Source organism: Sparus aurata, chromosome 24 (assembly GCF_900880675.1).
Source record: "Sparus aurata chromosome 24, fSpaAur1.1, whole genome shotgun sequence".
NCBI classification, from domain to species: Eukaryota; Metazoa; Chordata; class Actinopteri; order Spariformes; family Sparidae; genus Sparus; species Sparus aurata.
Window position 1 is genome coordinate 22,204,939 of NC_044210.1, and position 25,613 is coordinate 22,230,551.

The window sequence follows — 25,613 nt, forward strand, 5'->3', positions numbered from 1 at the left end:
ATTAGAGGTGATTCCGAAGTACAGGGCAGTACACCAAAGACGTTTGCAATATGGCCCGAATTCAAAAAGAATGTCGCCAGTTACCTACAGCTCCGAGGCGGCAAACACACACTTCATGGTGCTGTAGGATTTTGGGCTTCTAGTGAGCTTCCTGTTGTTGTGTGGGCAGATTATGCTTTGTACATAGTTATGGTGTGTTAGTGTTAATAAAGCTCTTTCTTTGAATAAACAGCACCTTCCTGGCATTTTCCTTACCCCAATAAATTCATTCACGTCTTTGATGATATCATGTGTGCCTATATATTATATATATATATATATATATTATATATATATATATATATATATATATATATATATATATACATATATATATATATATATATACATATATATATATATATATATATGTATATATATATATATCCACCTCTGATATATATATATATATATGAAGACAATCCCCACAGGAACCATCACTGAGACCAACAAGCTGATACACAGTACAGCAACAGTAATCATGGAGATGCTTGGGTATAAGGTGGGGTCGGGACATAACAAACAGTCCACCATGGAAGAGACGGTTAGAGGCCAAGATAAAGGCAACACGGAGAGAAGTTAGCCAGCTAGCTGAACTACAGAAAGGAAACATGGGAAAAAAAAGGGGCACCCAGGAAGTGCAACTCAGTCTCCATACCAGAGGCACTCGAAACTGCCAAACAACGACTAACAGCTCTGGCCACCCGGTTGAGGAGATACACCAAGGAGGGAGAGGCCAGGAGAATAAAAAAGTTGTTCTCCACTGAACCAGCCAAGGTGTACTCTCAGTGGCAGGGAAACAACAATCAGCCAGACCCACCAAGAGCTGAGATGGAAAAATACTGGAAAGACATATGGGAAAGAAAGGCATCACACAACACCGATGCCCAATGGTTAGTGGACCTGAGAGCTGACCACAACAACATCCCAGAACAAGAACCAGTAACCATCTCAATGGCAGACATCCAAGCTGCTGAGGGATGGAACCCACCCAGAGTGGCTAACCCAGGGAGGACAGTCCTAATCACGAAGGACCCCCAGAAGGGACCCATCCCATCCAACTACCGGCCAATTACCTGCCTCTGCACAACATGGAAGGCCCTGTCAGGCATCATTGCGGCAAAAATGAGTAAGCATGTGGCTCAATACATGAGCGAGGCACAGAAAGGAATTGGCAGTAACACCAGAGGAGCCAAGCACCAGCTACTGGTTGATAGAACAGTCCCCGAGACTGTAAGAAGAGACAGACCAACCTGTGCACTGCCTGGATTGACTACAAGAAAGCCTACAACTCAATGCCGCACACATGGATAATGGAATGTCTAGAACTGTATAAGATCAACAGGAACCTAAGGACCTTCATCCAGAACTCGATGGAAATGTGGGAGACAACTCTAGAGGCCAATTCAAAGCCGATTGCTCAAGTCAACATCAAATGTGGCATATACCAAGGGGATGCACTATCACCACTGCTGTTCTGCATAGGCCTCAACCCCCTCAGCCAGATCATCACGAAGAGCGGCTATGGGTACCGATTCCGCAGTGGGGCAACAATCAGCCACCTGCTCTACATGGATGACATCAAGCTGTATGCCAGGAGCGAGCGAGAAATAGACTCACTGATCCACACCACCAGGATCTACAGCGATGACATAGGGATGTCATTCTGATTGGACAAGTGTGGCCAGATGGTCTCAAAGAGAGGCAAGATGATCAGGACTGAGGGGATTGACCTACCAGAGGGCAACATAGGTGATATCCAAGACAGCTACAAGTACCTGGGCATCCCACAGGCTAATGGAAACCATGAAGAGGCCTCAAGGAAGTCAACCACAGCCAAATACCTCCAGAGAGTAAGGCAGGTACTGAAAAGTCAGCTGAATGGTAAGAACAAGATCCGGGCCATCAACATGTACGCACTACCAGTCATCAGATACCCAGCTGGTATCATAAGCTGGCCAAAGGAGGAGATAGAAGCCACAGATATCAAGACTAGAAAGCTCCTCACCATGCACGGAGGGTTCCAGCCTTGAGGCTGTACACTAAGCGGAAAGAGGGAGGCCGAGGGCTAGTGAGCGTCAAGGCCACAGTCCAGGATGAAACATTGAAAATCTGAGAATACACCGAAAAAATGGCCCTGAAAGATGAACTGCTAAGTGAATGTCTCAGGCAGCAGAGCCCTGATGAGAGTGCAGAGGAAGAGGAGGAGCAGACAACCTGGAGGGACAAGCCCCTACATGGCATGTACCACTGTCAGATAGAGGAAGTGGCTGATATCAAGAAATCCTACCAATGGCTGGAAAATGCAGGACTGACAGACAGCACAGAGGCACTAATTGTGGCAGCACAAGAACAGGCCATAAGCACAAGAGCCATAGAGGCCAGGATCTACCAGAGTAGATCAGACCCAAGAGCCAGACTGTGCAAAGAAGCCCCTGAGACAGTCCAGCACATAGTAGCAGGGTATAAGATGCTAGCTGGATCAGCGTACATGGAGAGGCACAACCAAGTGGCTGGGATAGTATACAGGAACATCTGCAACCAGTATGGAATAGAAGTATCCAAATCCCAATGGGCCATACCACAGAAGGTGGCTGAGAACAACAGGGCCAAGGTTCTGTGGGACTTCAGCTTCCAGACTGACAAACAGCTCCTGGCTAACCAACCGGACATAGTGGTGGTGGACAAAGAGCAGAAGAGGGTGGTGGTGATAGATGTGGCAATCCCAGCTGACACCAACATCAGGAAGAAGGAACACGAGAAACTTAGTTAGTACCAACTTAGTACCAAGGGCTGAAAGAGCAGCTGGAACGGATGTGGAAGGTCAAGGCTAGGGTGGTCCCCGTGGTAGTGGGGGCACTCGGGGCAGTAACCCCCAAACTGGGAGAGTGGCTCCAACAGATGCCAGGAACAACATCTGAAGCCTCATTCCAGAAGAGTGCAGTCCTAGGAACAGCCAAGATACTGCGCAGAACCCTCAAACTATATATATATATATATATATATATGCATTTCCCTGAAAGCACCTTCCTTGCCGCTGTCGCAATTCCATCTGCAAGCACAGCTGCTCTCTACCCTCTTTTCCCCTTTGTTCTCCTTCCCTCTCCCTTAATCAGGTGGCCTAAACACATACACCTGTCAGAGGAGTGAGGCCTGCTGCGAAGCGTAGTGTGTGCTGTGGCCATTATGCTAGGTTGCAGTCCAGCCTGAAGGGGAATATAGCAGCCCTCTCTCTCTCTCTCTCTCTCTCTCTCTCTCTCTCTTTATATATATATATATATATATATATATATATATATATATATATATATATATATATATATATATATATGTATAGATTAGGGGTGTCATTGGTTTTGTATTTTAACTTAGATGAGTGAAGGATCAGACTGTGAACACTATCAGAACATCACACTCCTGTCCACACAGATGTTGTCTCACCTCTGTTGTTGCTCTGTTACTACCTCTGTTGGAGGATCAGAGGTGGAATGAAGCTGTCCCCCGATTCCACCTTTGTAACTTTTACACCTACAGTAAAGTGGCATATCGACGCAAGATTTCTGCCTTGAATAGGCAGTGTGAATGAGGCTTCTGTCTCCGTCTCTCTCTTTCTCAACCCAACCACTTGAGAAAGATGGCAGCCCACCACAGTCTGGTTCTGCTGGAGGTTTCTGCCTCTTAAAAGGCAGTTTTTTTCTCGCCACTGTGTCAAGTGCTTGCTCATGGGGGAAATGTTGGGTCTCTTAAATAAATTGAATTATATTAGGAATACAATCAGGCCCGGCTCCAATTGTAAAGTTACATGAAATTATGAAATAAAATGATGAATCCTGACCTGAGCGTTTCAAGGGCACAGTGTGGACACTTCAGTTCAGCAGACAGATGCTTCACTCCTGAATCCTGCAGGTTGTTGTTACTCAGGTCCACCTCTCTTAGACTAGAGGACTGGGAGCTGAGAATTGAGGACAGCGCTTCACAGCTTCTCTCTGAGAGGTCACAGACACTCAGGCTGGAGCGTGAACAATAAAAAAGACATTTACATTATTTATAATATCATTGTGGCACATGTGAACTTGCTTCCTGAAAACAAAAGAGTTCTGACATAAGAGAGAGAGAACTGAATTCAAAAGTTAAAGAAATAACCAAAATAATTTGAGACAAACTATAAACTATCTGACCTGAGTGTTTCAAGGGCACAGTGTGGACTCTTCAGATCATCAGACAGATGCTTCACTCCTGAATCCTGCAGGTTGTTGTTACTCAGGTCCAGCTCTCTCAGACTAGAGGACTGGGAGCTGAGAACTGAGGACAGAGCTTCACAGCTTCTCTCTGAGAGGTCACAGCCACTCATTCTGAACAGGAAATAATAAATAGGAACATGGTAAAATTTGAAAAGAGCAAGAGCAAATCTGTGCATAAATTAAGATTCCGACTAGTTTAACTGTTATTTCCACATCCTCTTATATTGTATTGAATACACCAGCCATTTCAAAGAAATAACTTATTAAATAACTACTGTGTTTACCAAAAGCATGTATGTGTCAAATACATCAAAGAAAATCTGTTAATTAATTTGGCCACCCAAATAAAATCCTCTCCTTCCTCATTGTTCATGTTGTGCAGGATCTGAAATAATGAAATGTACATTGAAAGAAAATATTTTTGACAGCAAAACTCATAGTAGAAAAGCTGTTTAAAATGTATGGATGAGTTTAAAGAAATATATAAAAGATTTTACAACAAACGTTGATCTGACCTCAAACTTTCCAGACTGCAGTGTGGACTCTCCAGTCCAGTTGACAGCTGCTTCACTCCTGAATCCTGTAGGTTGTTGTTACTCAAGTCCAGCTCTCTCAGACTAGAGGATTGGGAGCTTAAGACTGAGGACAGAGCTTCACAGCTTCTCTCTGAGAGGTCGCAGCCACTTAGTCTGGATAAAGAAAAATGAGCAGAACAAGTTAAATGTTGTCATTTGGGGTCAATAACAGCACATTTACTGTATTCTGAAAAAACTTCTCCACACTTACAGAGCTTTCTTGGAGGCTTTGACCACTGGCAGCAGCCTCAGAAGAGCCTCCTCAGAAGCAGAGTATTTCTTTAGGTCAAACACTTCCAGATCTTTTTCTGATGACAGTAAGATGAAAACCAGAGCTGACCACTGAGCAGGAGACAGTTTATCTGTGGCAAGTCTTCCTGAACTCAGGTACTGTTGGATCTCCTCCACTAGAGAACCATCATTCAGTTCATTCAGACAGTGGAACAGATTGATGCTTCTTTCTGGAGACAGATTCTCACTGATCTTCTTCTTCATGTACTTGACTGTTTCCTGATTGGTTGGGGAGTTACTTCCTGTCTGTGTCTGCAGACCTTGTAGGTGAATCTGATTGGTCTGCAGTGAAAGACCCAGAAGGAAGCGGAGGAACAAGTCCAGGTGTCCATTTGGACTCTGTAACGCCTCATCCACAGCACTCTGGTAGAGATATGTTTGTTCAGGATTGTCTCTGAATAGTTTTGACCGACGGAAGGTGTGTTTTCCTTCTGCCAGCAGATTGACTCCAGAGTTGATGAATGTCAGATGGACATGAAGAGCAGCCAGAAACTCCTGAACACTCAGGTGGATGAAGCAGAACACCTTGTCCTGGTACAGTCCTCTCTCCACTTTAAAGATCTGTGTGAACACTCCTGAGTACACTGAGGCTGCTCTGATATCGATGCCACACTCTGTCAGGTCGGATTCATAGAAGATCAGGTTGCCACTCTGCAGCTGCTGCAAAGCCAGTTTTCCCAGAGACTCAATCATCTTCCTGCTTCCTGGAGTCCAGTGTGAATCCGTCTCAGCTCCTCCATCATACTTGACGTTTTTCAGTTTGGCCTGAACCACAAGGAAGTGGATGTACATCTCAGTCAGGGTCTTGGGCAACTCTCCTCCCCTTCTGGTCTTAAACATTTCCTCTAGAACTGTAGCAGTGATCCAGCAGAAGACTGGGATGTGGCACATGATGTGGAGGCTTCGGGATGTCTTGATGTGAGAGATGATTCTGTCGGCCTGCTTCTTGTCTCTGAATCTCTTCCTGAAGTACTCCTCCTTCTGTGGGTCAGTGAACCCTCTGACCTCTGTCACCATGTTAACACACCCAGGAGGGATCTGATTGGCTGCTGCAGGTCGTGTGGTTATCCAGAGATGAGCAGAGGGAAGCAGTTTCCCCCTGATGAGGTTTATCAGCAGCACATCCACTGAGGTGGACTCTGTAACATTAGTCAGAAACCCAGTGTTGTGGAAGTCCAGAGAAAGTCGACACTCGTCCAGGCCGTCAAAGATGAACACAACCTGGAACTCTTCAAAGCTGCAGATTTCTTTGGTTTCAGTGAAGAAGTAATGAACAAGTTCCAGCAAGCTGAACTTTTTCTCTTTCAGCACATTCAGCTCTCTGAAAGTGAATGGAAATATGAACTGTATGTCCTGGTTGACTTTGTCTTCCGCCCAGTCCAGAGTGAACTTCTGTGTTAATACTGTTTTCCCGATGCCAGCCACTCCCTTTGTCATCACTGTTCTGATTGGTTCATCTCTTTCAGGTGAGGCTTTAAAGATGTCATCTTGTTTTATTGTTGTTTCTGGTCTGTGTGGTTTCCTGGATGCTGTTTCAATTTGTCTGACCTCATGTTCATCATTGACCTCTTCAGTCCCTCCCTCTGTGATGTAGAGCTCTGTGTAGATCTGATTCAGAAGTGTTGGGTTTCCTGCTTTAGTTATCCCCTCAAACACACACTGGAACTTCTTCTGAAGGTTAGATTTAAGTTTATGCAGACAAACTTCAGAATTACTTCCTGAAATAACACACAACAAAAAAGTTCAGCAAGTTATTCATAAAGAAAATATGACAATTTCCCCTAACGATTGTATATATAAACAGATTTATCATCATCAGACATCAGGAAATGTTTCATTTATCCAACATGTCAAATCTTGAGAGAAATCCTCTTACTGCTCTGCCAACAGTCAGCCAGTTCCTCCTGCTTCATTCTCTTCTTGAAGTCAAGTGTGATCCTCAGAGATGCCTCTCTGCTGCTCCTCCTCTGCTCTTCATCCTCACCATCCTCACAGAAGAGAACAGAATGTTATTTAAATAACAACATTTGACATCATGGACACAAACATCAGGTCCATGTTGGACAGATTCACCACTGGTCTGTAAAGTGCAGCATGGAGATTATTGTGAACAGACTGGATGTAAAAGTAGTTGTTGTTCATGTACAGACCATAAAAATGGAGTCCAGGTGTGTCTCATGCTGCTGGACAGATGGACCTCTGGGAACCTCTGAGCTCTCCTGGTTGACTCTGTGGACTCTGAGGGCACAATAAGCGTACATTTAAAAACTTTAAAAATACCTACAAAATCAACAGTACATGCTACAGTTTTGAAACTTTCACCATACTGTCGCCCCAATACTGCTGAAACTTTAGTCCACTTAAACTCATCACAAATTATGAAGTCCATCACTTGTAAAACCCAAAACTTCCTCTCCTCCCACAATTTTTGCTCAATTGCCACCAAACTTGCTGAAGAGCATCTTCAGACCGTCCTCCACAAAACTTGTTTCTCGGATTTTTGATTTATGAAAAATTAAGCCTACAGTGCATAAAAATGTTTGACTGTAAACAGTACTGTAAACATATACTATAAAAATGTTTGACTGTAAACAGTACTGTACACATATACTATCAAATTCTTGCTAAACACAATTTCAATCTTCCTGAAAAAAATGAGAATATTTTGGAGTCATGGCAAATATCAAAATTTTATCTCAAAAACTGAATTTTTGAGAACATTTTGAATTCTGCTCTCATGAGAACAACTGGAGTCAATGTAAGAGTGATATTTTTTAAACAGCAGATTTTCTCTTATGAAGCAAAACACTTAGAATAAAAACAAATCACCAACATTTCCATGCTGTCAAGATGCAATTTATTTATTTGTTCAGGTAACAGAATTTCTGACATTTTGACCATTTTTGAAATCTGCCTTGACAACAGCTGCCCAGACAGTGACTCCCTGAGTCGACAAATGAAGCTACACAGCAGGTCTCGCTTTCAGCCAATTAGCTAAGTGAGTTAGGAGCTGGTTCTTCGTGTCAGGGTTTGTGGGTTTGAGACCTAGCAAGGATGATAATGATGATGACAGATCAAAATGTCAGATGTCCTCAACATGAAACACAAGACAATTTTCCTGATGATTGTGGCATCACAGCAAGCCTCTAAATTAAATAAAAACAAATAGCTTGGACCGGACCATGGGTGAAAGCTAACCAAATTTTGCACAAAGGTCCAGTCTCATGCCAGATTACCTCAACTGTAAACCCAAGCAAATAGTCCAGATGGTTACTCTACAGCAAGTGCCAAATTAAAAACTTTGAAAATTCTTAACAAATCAACCTGCTAGAACTTCACACTTTCATCAAACTCTAGCCCTAATACTAAAGACACTTTTGTACATTTAAACCTATTAAAAATTATGAAGTCCATCACTCTGTTTTTTTTTGTAAAACTTATAAAAAACTATCTCCTCCCACAATTTTTGCCTACAGTGCATGAAAATGTTTGACGGTGAACACTACTGTAAACATATACCTGCAAACTGATAAATAAAACTTCAATGTTCATGAAAAAATTGAACAATATTTAGAGAACATTTTGAATTCTGCTCTCATGTGAATAATTGCACTCAATGCAAGCAGCATTTTAAAACATCAGTTATTCACTTATGGAGCAAATCAATCATTTTTAAAAACAAATTACCAACATCTCCATGCTGCAATATGTGTATTTTCATATTTTTGTCTTGATAACTGAATTTTTTACAGTGGTTTCAAATCTGCCTGCACAACAGTGAATGGCTTACTCAATTTGTGAAGCCACTGTTGTATTGCCACTTGCCAATTAGCTCAGAGCGATAGATGACAGTCTTTGGTTCCCAAAAATGTGAGTTCAAGCCCCAAGTTGTCCAAAATGAATATTGTTGTCAATTGTCTTGTCTTCCTATTCACCTGGTTGTTGCTCAGAATTGCCTAAATTTGGCAAAAAATAGCCCGGACACAACCCATCACTGCGCAGCAGCTATAATTGAATCAGATGTTTCCTCTGACATCAAAGTGTTGGTCGTACTGCTGATCCCACTGTGAATCAACAGTCAGTCAGTTTACTGGTTGGTTCAGCAGCTTGTCTGGTTTAGTCCCTCCAGCTGTTATTGACCAGTTTAATACTGTGGACAGCAACACACAGCTAACACAAGCTAGCTGGATGTTAAATGGCCAGTGCAAATTGGTGAAGAGTCTCAATAAACTTGTATTCAATTGAGATTGCAACATTGGAGAATGAAAAAATTATTCATTATGTCTTTTTGTTTTCGACTATATTTAAAGGAGTCATCACCCGGAAATCGCAATTTCTCTTGTTAAAACATGAATATTGGTGTTGGACCTCAGTTGATACTTGCCTGAAAAGCTGGAGTGTGAAAACTAAGAAGGAAAAAACAAAGAATTTACCATTCAGAGACATCCTGCTGTAATCGTGTCTCTTCACCGTCTCTGCCTCTTCATTCTCCCGTTCAGGTTCCAACTCCGGCTTGTACATAAATGCCTGAATTCTGTAAGGTTCGTCATTTAGTGTGTGCGCCATGACCAGTGTTGGGTATAGTTAATTTGGAAAGTAGTTAATTAGGTTACAACGTGACCATCAATTAAAAGTAATCAGTTACGTTACAGCGTTACCTATGAATAAAACGCGTCAGAGTACTCATACGTTACCAAAGATTAAAAGCCGTGTGCAGCACCTCGCACATGCTGCAACTTAACTGACACACACACACAGCCTCCTTAAAATGCACCCAGGCTGCAGTCGGGGATTAAAACGGATTACTTTTAAAAAAAAAATAACGAAGTTACTGATTGCTTGACGCACGAAACTAACGCGTTACGTTACACGAAAAAGTAATTAGAGTACTCTAACGCGTTACTTTGTAATGTGTTACCCACAACACTGGCCATGACAGGGGGCTCTTTATGTTTTGGAGTCTGTGTGCATGCAGGCTAGCCCCCCATTCCAGCTCTGTCCTTCCTGCAGCCAATCAACGCACGCCTCATTTCATATTAATACAATGCACATCCGGACCGGTCAAAACCTCGTGCATAATCTCGCGTAAGAAACTGCTCTGTTTGATTTTTTTATTTATTTATTATTTTCTAATAAGTTTTAAGAATTGATCCAAAGCAATCCAAGGGGGACTGGATACGTAAAACACCAGGTGATGACTCCTTTAAGAACTCAGAAAATAAATTATTTGTTTTATATATATTATATCTAATCTGCATATACGTATATCAGTTATCAGAGTTTTTTACTCTTCATATGTGTTTCGGTACCAGCCCCATGAAGTCCGGATGGGTCGGGCCCTTGTAACGTCAGATATAACACACAGCCCTTCCTCTCCTCAGCAGCAGGGTCAGATTTCAGCAGGAGGTGAGTCACTGCTGTTTGTCCACAGGAGGAACACTGTCCTGTCAGAGTTGTTTAGGGATGGACATGAAGAAATGTGAACCTGTCCTTTAATACTAATCCTGCTCTGACCTCCATCATCACTCTGAGAACATGAAGACCATCAGGACAACTGGTCAGACTGGATTTAATGAGGACATACATCAACAGAGAGCAACAGGACAACAACTTACTGTCTCTCTGACAAGTGCTGTTGTTTAAAATCAGTAACAATGTCCTTTGACTGGGACAAGCAGGATTTGGTGTAAAAATCATAAATCAATGATATTTTAATGTTATTAACAGCTCACCTCTTTACATTAGGAGGTTGTTGTCCTTTAAAATTAATAGGAGGATCCTTTGACTCGTCACTCTTGAAGGACACACAGCTGGGCTCAGGTCCAGGTCCAGGTGCAGGTCCAGGTCCGGGTCCAGTGGTTTTAGAGGGAGGGCCTCCCTCTTCTCTGTCCTCACACTGATTCATGCTGCTCAACTCACACACACTTTCATCTGGAGAGGAAACACAAATCATTCATCTGCACATCAACTGAAATCAGCCTTTCCATCATGTCTCCTGTCAGAACATCAGCTGCTCCTCCTCTGATTGGCTGCTTCATATCAGTGTCAAATGAATGCTGCACTTCTACTGTCAGTCCACTAGATGGTGTCATGGAGCATCAGACTGGAAGTTAGTCATCTGCTCTAAACACCAGATTCGCAGTTCCAGATAAATATTAAATAATATTAAATACTGAGCAAAATGAAACTTAGTGGATTTGAAGGTGCAAGATAAAGAGAGAAAGGTGCATTTTTAATTACAGTGGTAAGATTTAAGTAATAAGTCACTTAAAGCCCCTGTACGGAGTTTTTAACTGGATATATAAAAGTCTCTGGTTTCTGCTGATGTGTCTCTGTTACCTACAACAGCAAATGAGCCCATCAGTGTGAAGATACGCTTTTTCTAAGTAGTCTAATTCTATACCTCTGAAAGGCCTTGGTCGGGTCGGACCACTGACGAAACGATTTACGGCAGTCAGACCGGAACTGACGACATTCAGCATATCTGTTTTGTTGCTACGCTAGCCAGTGCTAACTGAGCTAAAACTTTTGTCATGGCTGATAATGAGACAATTAAAATAAAAATAATTCGAACCGAAGACCAACGAAAGGCCGAGAGGGAATCCGGTCGAGCTAGGGCTAAACATGGATAAACATTGGCGATTCCTTCCAGAGATGGAGAGAGTTGCGGGGCTTGAAGGGATTCAAGTCACATCCAGAATTTGCCCGATTCCTCCTAGACAGGTATGTAAATAGTATTTCATTTAAGAAATGTATTGCGGGACGTAGTTTACAGCAATACATGAATTTATGTTGTCACAACAAAGCTGGCTAACGTTACCACTAGATTAGCTCTTGATACTACACTCGTAAAAACGACAACAAACGTCTTAGATCACGCATCCATTTCAGCTGTGTGTATCAGCCCAGCCGACCTGCAACGATGCATCGGTAATATTCTCTGTCATTATAAATGATTCAGTTTCTTACTTAGAACAAAACATCCATCACAATCACTGTGACTTTGCTGTAACGCTAGCTCTGTAGCACTGTGGGTAATATATATAGTGGGGAAATTGCAGTGCAACAGCAGCATTACACACAGTGACAATAGTGTCTGTGTCTTTGCATGTTTAGCCTATGTCACAGACATCACGGTAATACAGTTAGCTTACAACGTAACGTATTATGTTGGCAATGCTACTGCAGTTTTTGTAGGCTTACTGTTACGAACTTAGATGTATGTCTGTGTAAATTCTCATTTGTCCAGGTCAAAGGCATGATCCAATTACATAGACAGAACTTAGATACAAGTTTTAACATTACTTTGTTTCACCGGCGGCATATTATATTACATAGAAATACAAATAGACACATTACCTCATCCATATGCACGCTGCAGATAGCTGCTAAAAAAAAAAGTTTTCAAAGCAAGTCCAGTCTTCTCTCCGACGTTTCCAAAACAAATCTACATGCGCCGGCCAGACAAACGTCTTCACGACAGTAGGCGCTAGGGCTCATGGGAAATGCAGTCTTCATTCCGGCAAAACACCACCGCTTTCGTCCAGCGGGGCCGCCAAAATCAACACTAAATGAAAAGTCTGTACAGGGGCTTTAAATTGGGTGAGTGTATTTCCTGGGCGTTGTTGTGAAGCGTTGTAAAGTCTGATGGCACCATGCAGGAAAGATTTCCTGTGCCGTTCTTTAAACCAGCGAGGTTGAATGAGTCTGTTGCTGAAGCTGCTCTTAAGCTTGTCCAGGGTTTTGTGGAGGGGATGAGAGACACTGTCCATGATCACCAGCAGTTTTGCCAGCATCCTGTCCTCAGCCACCTCCCCCAGGATGGCTGAGGACAGGATGTTGGTAAAACTGCTTATCCAGCGAGACACGACTGGGATCACTGTTCTAGAAACACCAGTAACAGTAGAGGAAAGTACATTTACTCAAGTACTATAAGGAACTACAATTTTAAGGTACTACAGTCATGTATTCCAACTTCGTGCAACATTATAACTTTACTTGACATGTATCTTTTGTTTATTTAAACATTCAGATGATCAAGACAAAATACATTTTTCTACTTTATGCAGTTGGTGCAGAGGGCTTAGTCTAAATGATGACGTCATAGTAAATGGTGGGCCACATTCATGTGTTTGGACTCATTTGAATTTCCAGGAGAACATCTGTCTGATGATTATGAACAAAAACCTGAAAACCAACATGTTATAAGTCACATCTGCTATAGTCAACAGCAGCAGGGAGAGGAGGATGGACAGGACGTTCCCAGACTCCCTTCAGAAATCTCTCCATTTAGTGAGTTGTTGAGTTAAGAGAACCTTTATAAACTGTGTGAAACGCTGTTAATGACACATTCTTAATGATTCGGGCCTTCTTGTAAATTCGGCCTATGTTACAGCCTCGTTTTAGGGGGTGCTGCAGCCCCCTCAGCACCTCCAGCTCCCGCATCCAGGCGAACAGCTGCTCTCCAGCCGCGTTTAGTGCGTCAGACAGCGGGAGAGCGGCGGCTCGTCTCGGCCTCCTCCACAGGCTGATTCAGGCAGGAGAAGCTGCCTTCAGTCATCAGTAAGTGGAGCTACACAGTGACAACCACTCTGTGTTCACACACTGACCAACTCACTCCACTTCTACTCTCATTACACCGAGTCATTAAAGTGTAAAACATTTCAAATGTCCGTTAAATTACCTTTAAACGGAGAGAAGAAGCTGCTGCGTCAGAGGATCAGTGAAAGTGAAAGTTAACTGTAAACCGGAAACAGCAGGGGGCGGGGCTTGATGACGCAAAGACGTAAATCTAGTTATTTAAAGTGTATTGATGAGTGTTGTTCAGCACATTGATCCCAACAGTGATGAGTTCAATACAAACCTTCATGCTTCATATTAATGTGGATGGAAGTTCTGTGTTAAAGTGACAAACTGCAGCAAACAGAGCAGTTTATGATCCACACCTACTGTGTGACTCAACACACACACAATCAGTCACACACACTCAAAGTCCACATCAGGTTCAGCCCGTGGCCCGGTTCTGGAACTCCCTCTTTGTGATGTGAGCGTCCAATCAGAAGGAAGGAAAACAGACTTCTTTGTGTTTTTGTGTTGAGAAACAAATGATGAAATAAGCCGTCAGTGTTTCACTTCCTGGTTCTGGATCGTCACCAGCAGCTGTTTCTAAACCTCTATATTCCTTTTGTTCAACAGCAGCTTTGTAAACTATTTAAAGCATTTATTTGATCCATCCATCGCTCAGACTTACAGAAATATCAACTCTTTTCATTCCTACAATATATTTCATGTCTTAACTGTCATTAACTCCACTAAAGTCCAATGTTGGGGTTCTTGCATAGGCGCAGATTCTGTGGGTGCTTCGGGGTCCGAGCACCCACAGAGATTGCCAGCACCTACGTGTGCCAACCTACACTTGTCATTCATTTGCTGACTCCCCTGCAACCTAGCAACGCATTGCATTACTGGGATGTCAGATAAACTGCCGAAAAGGCTGGACGGCAACTTGTTGATGAAACAGTGGTTCATTTAGCCAACAAAATGGACAAAATTGTGGTAAAAACACCAAAAATGTCTACCGACCCGACACTGTCTTCCAGTGAGGACTCCACCGTGTCAACGACTGAGGACAGTAGCAGTAGGCCTACAGACGACGATGCTGCAGAAAACAAGGTATTTGGTGAGGTTTGCACTGCGGCCAAACACATGGGCGCCCCTCTCCCATCCACAACACATGACCAAGAGTCTTTGAGAGCTTTTGTACGGGATGGTTTTTCAGCTGGGCCAAAGCACTGGAGAGATTTCGAACTCATGAAAAGTCAAACCTGCATAGAGCTGCAGTTAGCACTGTTGCTGCTACTAATGCGGGTGTAAATGTTGCCGCATCAATTTCTGCTGGTAAATACAAGCAGATGTCAGATGTAAGAACAGCTTTGTTGGCTATTCTATCCTCAATCCAATATCTTTCATGTCAGGGTTTGGCCATCCGAGGAAGCACGGATGAGGAGTCCAGCTTGACCCAGTTACTGCATTTACGTGCTCAAGACATCCCGGGATTACAGTCATGGCTTGCACATAAGTTGAACAAGTGGCTCTCACATGATATTTTAAACAAGATGACAGAAATCATGGCCCATAACGTACTGAGAACACTGGTTAAAGAAATCAAGTCACCGCCGACATTTCAGTCAGAGAGCAGGTGTCAATTAGTTTTCGTGTGGTGGCTGAAAATCTGGAGCCAGAGGAACATTTTGTTGGATTTTATGAGACATCAACAACCACAGCAAATGCGCTGTTTCAGCTGCTGAATGATGTTTTATGAGATTCTCGCTGCCACTTCAGAAATGCAGAGGCCAATGCTATGACGGTGCGTCAAATATGTCGGGCATTAAAGCTGGTTTGCAAGCGCGCGTGCTGGAACATGAGCCCCGAGCACAGAATGTGCACTGCACAGCACATCTGGTGAATTTGGTTGTGCGTGATGTTGCCCAAAACATCCCTGCATGTCGCAACTTTATGACTCTCATTCGTGAATTAATAACCCTGACCTGGGTTTGACTCCCGGCCCGGTTCCCTTTCCTGCGTGTCACCCCCTCTCTCTCTCCCTGTTTCCTGTCATAAAGCTATTTCACTGTCAATAAAGCCATAAAAGGCCAAAAAAAGAATTAACAAGAATGGTGAGTGACAAAACAACAAATTAAATATTTGTTATAGCCTACCGTGGTACTGTGTTTTAAAGGATGTGTTGGAATGGTTTTGAATTGTGGATTTGGTCTATGATCTGCTTTTATTTGAGCCTTTTTGCAAGAGTTTTGGTGGTCATGATGATGTCTTTCCTGGTGTGTGTTGTTTTGATTTAATCTACAACTATATTTGTCTCATTAAAAGCCAGTTGTGATCATTGACAGTATAATTAATATCAGATTGTGATGAATGAGTGAAGTAGCCTAGGTTGTTGTGGTTTACCCATACTGACTTTCAGCTCAGTGGACAGTTCCATTCACACTTACAGGCCTAAACGGTAACGGTATGCTATTCAATCCAGGCTGTGGTGTTAGATTGTGGATTTTGTTTTTCCTTTTTCTTCATCGGAGCCTTTTGCGTTAGGTTGTTTTGATATTAACTCCTCATATGCATCACCAGTGTGTAGACGGTGTGTTTGTGAAAGAGAGCGTGCGTGCGCAAAGAGCGTATTTATGTTCATTGCGGCCGCTGCTGTTGATTTAATGTGTGTTTTACTGTGAGATGAATGTGCGCACATGTCAAAATAGCAACAAGTCAAGCAAGCACTGTGTGCTCCACCAGCAGAAACATAAATTAGCGCCCCTGTGTTCTTGTACTTGAACATTTCCATGTTATGCTTGTATTAATGGCCACCATGTTTTAGTAAACCTCTGTACATTCAGCTGTAATCTAGCTGTAATTGTCTCCATGGTAAAGAACTGTTTTACTCCATCCCTCCATTGCATCATGTTAGGGGGCTGAGGCCTCAACCAAAAAAACTGTAATGATTTTTTTTGCTATTAAAGGCATAATTCTCAATAAGTAGGTCACATCTCCACCCATCCTTTTGTTAGGAAGTATACCCAGTATACAGCGGGCCGGATCGAAACCAGAATCAATACCCAGAACCTGTTTGATTTCTGTTGAATCTTGGATCTTTGCACGCTTCAAAATATCAGCATTAACTCCCCCACCAGTCCACAGCCCTTCCAACACATCTCAGTGCTGTTGCTGTGTTTAGCGCTGATACATGGAGTGACAAAGTTCTGCATTTTACCTTCCAATCAAACTCCCTCCACGATGGACTGTTGAATTCATGTTATCGTGCTTTATAGATTTTAGATCTCCTCTTTTTTCTTGACTGTTCAAGACATTAACAATTCCTCCTGTTTAGTTGGTTCTTTACAGATATGTTCCCATTCCTTATGTCTCTGAAGGCAGTATCTGAAATGTAAACATTTATACAAGTCATGGGTTGGTAGATTGAATTCCTGTGCCAATTGTTCAACAAACATCATGATTGGACCATTAAACACTTGTGCTATGTATATGAACCCTTTATTTGTCCACGTATTAAACCCTGCGTCCATATTAGATGGTAAACAGTCTGGGTCTTCATTGTTCCCCTTATCCAGTGATTGCCAATCTGAGATTCCTTCCATATCTTTTCAGTCACAAATGGGAGTGATTCCAATGGAACCTTTTGACATGTGCTTGTTCCATTCCCATTCTCAAATCACTTCAGCACTTGTTTCAAAACTTCATGAGGACAGTTTAGTTTGTGATGTGTGAAAGTGTTTCAGTATTTCATCCGGCTCTCAGACTTCCAAACATCTTCAGCCAACCGGCTCAGACAGAGAAAGACTTTTCTCACAGCTGTTTAGTTTGACGGACCAGATTCAAATCCAACAAACGTCCTGAAAATACAGCCGGACTTCAACAGCCACAAAACACTGAGAGAAACACAATGATTGTCATTCAAATGTGTTTTCTTCTCATAGAATAATCAGACAGAAATGAAGAGATGTTGTGCAGTTTCTGACTCTGTCACTACGGACAGAATTACATGTGTTAACCAACACCATCAAACTTTTAGTTTCATCATTAGAAACACATGAAACAAGTCAGAGTGTTTCAGGTGGAGTGTCGAGTACATTTGATCAGATTTTACTGTCCATTTACAACTTTGTTCACAAGGGTTATTGATTATTTACAATTAAAACTACAGATGATCCACACACATAAATGTTTTATCTACACTCTTTTCCAAATGATAAATCAACACATTTTACAAATATTTCTTGATTATAATTTAACAAGAGACAAAAGCTTTATGGCAAGCCTTTTTAAAAGACCGGATATGTATTACAGATATCCACAATTTAAATATTCCTAGTCGAAAAGTACATTTCAGATATCCAAGGCATTCTTTTCTCGGCCTAATGACGTGACTTTTGCCATTAATGTGCAAACCAGAATGAGCTAGACAGGAAGTCAGACAGCAGAACGGCAACTGTGATTCATTAAATATCTCTAACTGTTCTTTTGACCAGACAAAATTACTTCACAATGTATTAACAACAGGCCAAAAATATATATCTGTAAACTTAATGGGAGACGGATTAAGTTAAGAGAAGTTAAATGTTAGGAAGGTCTGCCATGAAAACTTCCATCTTTAAAGGGTAAGTGGTCTTCCAGTTTACCATGTAAATAATTAAGCTTTACAATCAGTTTGAATCATTTTGTACAAAGTTGACTGATGAAAGATTGTTGTGACTGTGATCCTGTACAGACTCAACTGTTCAGCACTGACAATGTTTCTGTGACAGGAGGAGACTCTGCACACTAAACACCACACAGACTCACTGAGGAGGAACCAGACGTGGACCTGTAGATTCCAAATCCAGCATAAAGAGGTTCAGTGAATGTAGTGTTGAAGGTGTGGAGGTGGATCAGTGAGTCAGAGGAGACTCTGTAGAAGGACAGAGTGCCAGCAGGACAGTCCACATACACTGCTACTCTACCAGAGGAGGAGGAGGAGGGGGAGGAGGAGGAGGAGGAGGAGGGGATGGGTGTTTGTCTGTTATTGTGACAGACAGAGTAATGACCATCATTATAGCAGTCCAGACTCCAGGACTGATCATTCCCTCCAAACATACAGTCATTACTGTCTCCTTTCCTTCTGATTCTTCTGTAACTCACTGATATAGAAACCCATCCTCTCCACTCGACCTCCCAGTAACAGCAACCAGTCAGACCAGTTCTACACAGCAGCTGAGGCCACCAGTTAAACCTCTCTGGATGATCAGGATATGACTGATCCTCCTCCTTCACATATGTCAACTTCCTGTTGTTGTCAGACAGTTTAATGTTTCTGCTGACTGTGTTTGTGTCGACTGTGAGCTCACAGGAATCTGATGGAGAGAAAAAGACACAACACAGCTGCAGTTATTAATGTGTCATCAGTGTGATGATGATATCACAGATGTGAATGAGTGATGTCACAGTGTTTTGATGAATGACAGTAAAAAGACACTCACACTTCCTCAGACCTGGTGTCAACCATCGGACTCCAGCAGGCTCCACCCTGAAAGGAGGAGGGGGGTCAGAGCAGCACATCCTCTTTCAGCATGCAAACATGGACATGACATGACTCTCATACACAGAAACACAATCTGTCCATCAGGCTGCTTCTCCCTGTTCTCCCTGAATTTCTTCACCTCTGCCACTCTCCTCACACACTGAGAGTGAGCCACAGGATGTTGGTGTGTGTGAAAGAGGACCACAACATCTGAGAACACACACAAACCTCTTGTTGGATTTATCACTTCATCTTTATTTTATTGGATGTTGTTGCTGTTTTCTGTGGGCGACCTTACGTTTGCTGTTTGATGCAATGTCAACTTGTGACCATGTTTCTATATTATAGGACTTTTGGATTTGGACTTTAGAACTTTGAGGTCCGATTCCTGTTTGAAGCTTGGAGGGTTTTTTAATCAGTCCGTCACTGATTCAGTGTCAGGAGGTCTGCTTCCATTACCCCACCTCCAGTTGTTCAGTTCAGTTCAGGAGAAAAGGCAGCATAGTTCATCCTCTCCACACTTTTGTTTGGAAACAGATGATTTTGGGCAGATGCCAGAGGGGCCAGCGGCCCTTGTGGGCCATTCGGGCCGGCCGACCAATCACAGAGCGGCCCCAAGCTTGTTTCTTCTGGCCGTTTCAAGCGTCAATAAAGTTTTTAAGCCAACGGGAAGCAAAATTTCACCTAAACCTATGCACTAAATAGTGTCACGATCTATTCACTATCTATATGCCACATACGAGTCTCTATATCACAGTCATGGCTACCCTCTACAGTCACAAACTTTTATATCACTCTGCATTGTTTTGTAGCAAAATGTCCTATTCAGATGTTCAAAAACCTACATGGTTTGAAATAAAACAAATCTACCTGCATTTTTTTATTTGAATAGTTGTTTGCAAAAGTTAAAATGAAGCAATGCCTTCTGGGAATTTTGAGGTTAAATTGACTGGACCGTCTGAGTGTGGTTGTTGGAAGTTGGAAGCTGTCTGAGTTTAAGCTAGCAAAAAATAAATCGACGTATCAAGCAACACAAGGGGGGAGCGGAGAGCAGAGAGAAATCTCAGAGAGGACTGTTGGTTGACGGTGAAAAATGCTGCAAACCGACTGATTTGTTTTTAAAATCAAGTGCAGCTTCAGCTAGCACTAGCACTAATACTGCTAGCACTAATGTTAGCAACACAGCTGAGCCAGCACGCCAGGGAGAAAGACAGGACAGTGAGGAATATGAGCAAGAGGAGGATGAAGAGGTAGACATGGATAACTGCGTGACGGTAAGACACGTTTGTATGATGGAGCGGCTAGCTCTGATGATTTATTAATGTGTTTTATGTATTGGGGTGTAGTTGTTTATAGCTTGGAATTTTACGTTTACCATCACCGGGACTATCAAAAGCGCCTGTTCTTTACATGCGTCAAAAATTGTGCGCGCCGACACACATGCGCACCCCTCTTCCGTGGGCCGCTGGTGGGTGATAATGCCAGGGCTGTTTTTTGTTCCCAGTCCGTCACTGCACTGAACCATCTACAATCGAGATACAGAGTCTCACACTGACCCCCAATTTCCACTGGATACGTGTCCGCTGTGTTGCGGCTCCGATCCGGTTTTACTCCACCAACCACCGTCCGGCAATCCCAACCAGTTGCGGTTTGAGTCCGCTACTGCGCAGTACGGTGGACAGCTGGCGTTGCGAGGCTGAGGAGTTCCCGCGATAATCACAAGATCACACAACCGCCATTATAGGTCTGTGTTATTAAAAAAAAACAACACAAAATGTTCCCGACCGAAGGATTAGCATAAGAGCTTTGTCTCTTTTTTGAGATTTGTGTGCTGGTGTCAACGCAGAGTGTTTTATTTTGAAAAGTAACCGGATGTTGTTTGTTATTTCGGCGCTTGACTCCCTGTCTGCTCTGTGCTAAATTCAGCTAAATTGTTGCATCGTGCTCCGGCATCCGCCTGAAATATAAGTTTGCCGGAGGGCTCCGGGCTGCCGAAGCTGGGACGAAGCAGATATGCAGCACAGCGGACCTGGTGGGGATTAACGCATAGAGCAAAGTGAAACGTATCTGCTCTGCTGGCATGGCAGAGACGTAACGCAGCAGACACGTATCCTGTAGAAATTGGCCATGACTGTCTGTGGCTGCAGCAGGACTCTTCCTACCTGAGAGTGTCCAGTCTGCAGCCTGGATCCTCCAGTCGATCAGACAGCTGCTTCACTCCTGAGTCTCCTGGATGATTGTAGCTCAGGTCCAGCTCTCTCAGATTTGAGGGGTTAGAGTCCAGAGCTGAGGCCAGAGAAGTACAGCCTTCCTCTGTGATCAGACAGCCTGACAGCCTGCAGACACACAAAACAACACACATCAGCTGAGGGTCCTGATGATTCAGTTCACATCTGTGTAGAGCTGTCCAAAACGATTATTTTTCAAACGATTAATCTAGCGATTATTTTTTCGATTAGTCGACTAATCTAACGATTAATTTTATGTTACATGATGATCAAACAAAAGTAACGTAGTAACTGTAATGGTAACTTATATGAGGAAAAAATACCGCAGTTGTAGGCGGAGCAGCGCCTGTCCTCCAGCCTGTCCTACCAACTCTTCTTCACATTTCTGCTCGAAAAACAGTGTCTTTCACTGGCAAAAACCCTTAACTCACTCAAATGGTTGTGTTGATATAATTCACATAATATAATTTAGCGCGAACAACGTAACTCTTAACCTTCCAGGATGTTTAGGGGGCTGGGTTCTCAATCACTACACATTATAAACGGTCCGCGGGTTTGGAGTGACAGGGGAGACACCTGGGAAACACCCCGACGTCATCATCATGACGTGTACCGTCACGTCTCTTTAGGAGCGGCAGCGCAGCTTTCTGTGTGAATTACATGGCGGTTCGTCTTTATTCCAGCGGTGCTTCGCACTGTGTGAATTACCAACGGCGGAGAATTGACGAACCGCCGCTGCAACGTTAATGCAGCGTCTCTGTGTGAGAGAGGCTATTCTCAGCCTCCGCAGGTACTACCACTTCCTGTTTGGGACGACGCGCCAACGCAAATTAAACATGTCGACGAATTTATGTCGTCGATTACGTCGACTATGTCGACGCGTTGTCCCAGCCCTACATCTGTGTTCAAGGGTTTAACATCTATTATATTCATCATCTTAATTTTCACTAATTTACTACTCACTAAACACAGAATATAAGCAAAGCTGATGGAAATGCCATTTGCTTTGCAAATATTTGTGCATGAATCAACATATTGTACAGATTAAAACAATTACCTGATGATGGCATCAGATGAAAAGTCAAAGGATCACCAAAGTAATGACAGTTCATCCTGAGGGAGGCATGGATGTCAAAATCCGCATGACAACCCATCCAATGGTTGTTGAGATATGCAAGTCAGAACAGACTGACTATATCGTGACTATCAAAAACCAAATAAGTCACTGAGAGGGGAACACAGGGTTCTGTCCAACGCGCTTTATCCAAAAAGGAAACGTGAAGCCGTCACTGCAGTTTGTGGGTGTTTATTTATCCTTTCAATGAAAAGTACTTTTGTACATACAGTTTGAGGATGGACTATACGTTGGTAACAAGTTTCAGCGGTCAACAGAAATATGAGCACCCTGCCTCTCCACTCTCTGCATCATGCAAACAAATTCCCAGTCAGACGCAGGTGCAATAGATCCATGGTGTCATTTGTTTTATATTGTTACTTTGATGAGTGAAGGATCTGTTAAGTTGTCAGACTGGGAACACTATCAGAACATCACACTTCTGTCCACACAGATCTTGTCTCACCTCTGTTGTGGCTCTGTTACTACCTCTGTTGGAGGATGAGAGGAATGAAACAGTCCCAACATTCCGCCTTTTTAAATTTCACACCTACATTGAGGAGGTATATCAACCCAAAATTCCTGCCTTGAAAGGGCAGCGTGAATAGGGCGTCTGTGTCTCTCCGTCTTAACCCAACCAGTGGAGACAGATGTTGGCCCACCACTAAGTCTGGTTCTGCTCGAGGTTTCTCCCTTTTTGCCCCTGTGACAAGTGATTGCTCATGCAGGAAATGTTGGGTCTCTTAAATAAATTGAATTATATTAAGAATATAATCAAGACCTGCTCCAATGTTGAAGTTACATGAAATAATAAAATAAAATAATGAATCCTTACCTGAGAGTTTCAAGGGCACAGTGTGGACTCTTCAGTTCAGCAGAAAGTAGCTTCACTCCTGGATCCCGCAGGTTGTTGTTACTCAGGTCCAGCTCTCTCAGACTAGAGGACTGGGAGCTGAGAACTGAGGACAGAGCTTCACAGCTTCTCTCTGAGAGGTTACAGCCACTCAGTCTAGATACAGAAAAATGAGCAGAACAAGAACATTATTTCTATTTGGGTCACAGCAACACAGTCAACAGCACATTCAATGCATTCTGAAGAAACTTCTCCACACTTACAGAGCTTTGTTGGAGGCTTTGACCACTGGCAGCAGCCTCAGAAGAGCCTCCTCTGAGTCAAGGTATTTCTTCAGGTCAAACACATCCAGATCTTTTTCTGATGTCAGTAAGATGAAGACCAGAGCTGACCACTGAGCAGGAGACAGTTTATATGTGGAGAGACGTCCTGATCTCAAGTACTGTTGGATCTCCCTCACTAGAGAACGATCATTCAGCTCATTCAGACAGTGGAACAAATTGATGCTTCTCTCTGGAGACAGAGTCTCTTCAAGCTTCATCCTGATGTACTCGACTGCCTCCCGATTGGCTGATCGGCCACTTCCTGTCTGTATCTGCAGACCTCGCAGGAGAGTCTGATTAGTCTGAAGTGAAAGACCCAGGAGGAAGCGGAGGAACAAGTCCAGGTGTCCATTTGGACTCTGTATGGCCTCGTCCACAGCACTCTGGACGTACTGTGTCAATGCAACTTTGTTTCTTCTTGCTACAGACTCCTGAGAGTTGATGAGATGTGCTGGGTTGTCTCTGAATAGTTTAGACCACCAGGATATTGACTGTTTTTCTTCTAGGTAGAGATGTGTCTCTGCAGATTGACGGTCTGTTTGCTTTTCTGCCAGCAGATTGACTGCAGAGTTGATGAAAGTCAGATGGACATGAAGAGCAGCCAGAAACTCCTGAACACTCAGATGGATGAAGCAGAACACCTTGTCCTGGTACAGTCCTCTCTCCACTTTAAAGATCTGTGTGAACACTCCCGAGTACACTGAAGCATCTCTGATATCAATGCCACATTCTGTCAGGTCTGATTGATAGAAGATCAGGTTTCCTTTCTGCAGCTGCTCAAAAGCCAGTTTTCCCAGAGACTCAATCATCTTCCTGCTCTTTGGAGTCCAGTGTGGATCTGTCTCAGCTCCTCCATCATACTTGACATTCTTCCGTTTGGCCTGAACCACCAGGAAGTGGATGTACATCTCAGTCAGGGTCTTGGGCAGTTCTCCTCCCTCTATGGTCTTCAACACATCCTCCAGAACTGTAGCAGTGATCCAGCAGAAGACTGGGATGTGGCACATGATGTGGAGGCTTCGTGATGTATTGATGTGGGAGATGATTCTACTGGCCTGCTCCTCCTCTCTGAATCTCTTCCTGAAGTACTCCTCCTTCTGTGGGTCAGTGAACCCTCTGATCTCTGTCACCAAGTCAACACACTCAGGAGGGATCTGATTAGCTGCTGCAGGTCTTGTGGTTATCCAGAGGCGAGCAGAGGGAAGCAGTTTCCCCCTGATGAGGTTTGTCAGCAGCACATCCACTGAGGTGGACTCTGTAACATCAGTCAGGATCTCAGTGTTGTGGAAGTCCAGAGGAAGTCGACACTCATCCAGACCGTCAAAGATTAACACAACTTGGAACTCTTCAAAGCTGCAGATTTCTTTGGTTTCAGTGAAGAAGTAATGAACAAGTTCCACCAAGCTGAACTTTTTCTCTTTCAGCACATTCAGCTCTCTGAAAGTGAATGGAAATGTGAACTGTATGTCCTGGTTGGCTTTGTCTTCAGCCCAGTCCAGAGTGAACTTCTGTGTTAAGACTGTTTTCCCGATGCCAGCCACTCCCTGTGTCATCAATGTTCTGATTGGTTCATCTCTTCCAGGTGAGGCTTTAAAGATGTCTTCTTGTCTGATTGTTTTTTCTGGTCTGTTTGGTTTCCAGGTTGCTGTTTCAATCTGTCTGACCTCATGTTCTTTATTGACCTCTGCAGTCCCTCCCTCTGTGATGTAGAGCTCTGTGTAGATCTGATTCAGAAGGGTTGGGTTTCCTGCTTTAGCGATCCCCTCAAACACACACTGGAACTTCTTCTGAAGGTTAGATTTAAGTTTACGCTGACAAACTGCAGAATGACTTCCTGAATGAACACACAACAAAGATCATCAGGGT

General features: G+C 43.2%; 1 protein-coding gene across 1 annotated transcript in view; it reads right to left on the reverse strand.

Moving 5' to 3' along the window:
- LOC115576965 (NACHT, LRR and PYD domains-containing protein 3-like) overlaps positions 1–25,613 on the reverse strand; it is a 61,584-nt gene that overhangs the window by 30,701 nt on the left and 5,270 nt on the right. The window contains exons 5-15 of the mRNA XM_030409688.1: positions 24,240–25,558; positions 23,688–24,161; positions 21,400–21,565; positions 10,879–11,045; positions 7,297–7,384; positions 7,023–7,134; positions 5,067–6,864; positions 4,796–4,969; positions 4,328–4,391; positions 4,113–4,119; positions 3,875–4,025 (exon numbers count right to left, since the gene is read on the reverse strand). Coding sequence (XP_030265548.1) covers positions 3,875–4,025; positions 4,113–4,119; positions 4,328–4,391; positions 4,796–4,969; positions 5,067–6,864; positions 7,023–7,134; positions 7,297–7,384; positions 10,879–11,045; positions 21,400–21,565; positions 23,688–24,161; positions 24,240–25,558 — 4,520 coding nt within the window. The remainder of the gene's footprint in view (positions 1–3,874; positions 4,026–4,112; positions 4,120–4,327; positions 4,392–4,795; positions 4,970–5,066; positions 6,865–7,022; positions 7,135–7,296; positions 7,385–10,878; positions 11,046–21,399; positions 21,566–23,687; positions 24,162–24,239; positions 25,559–25,613) is intronic.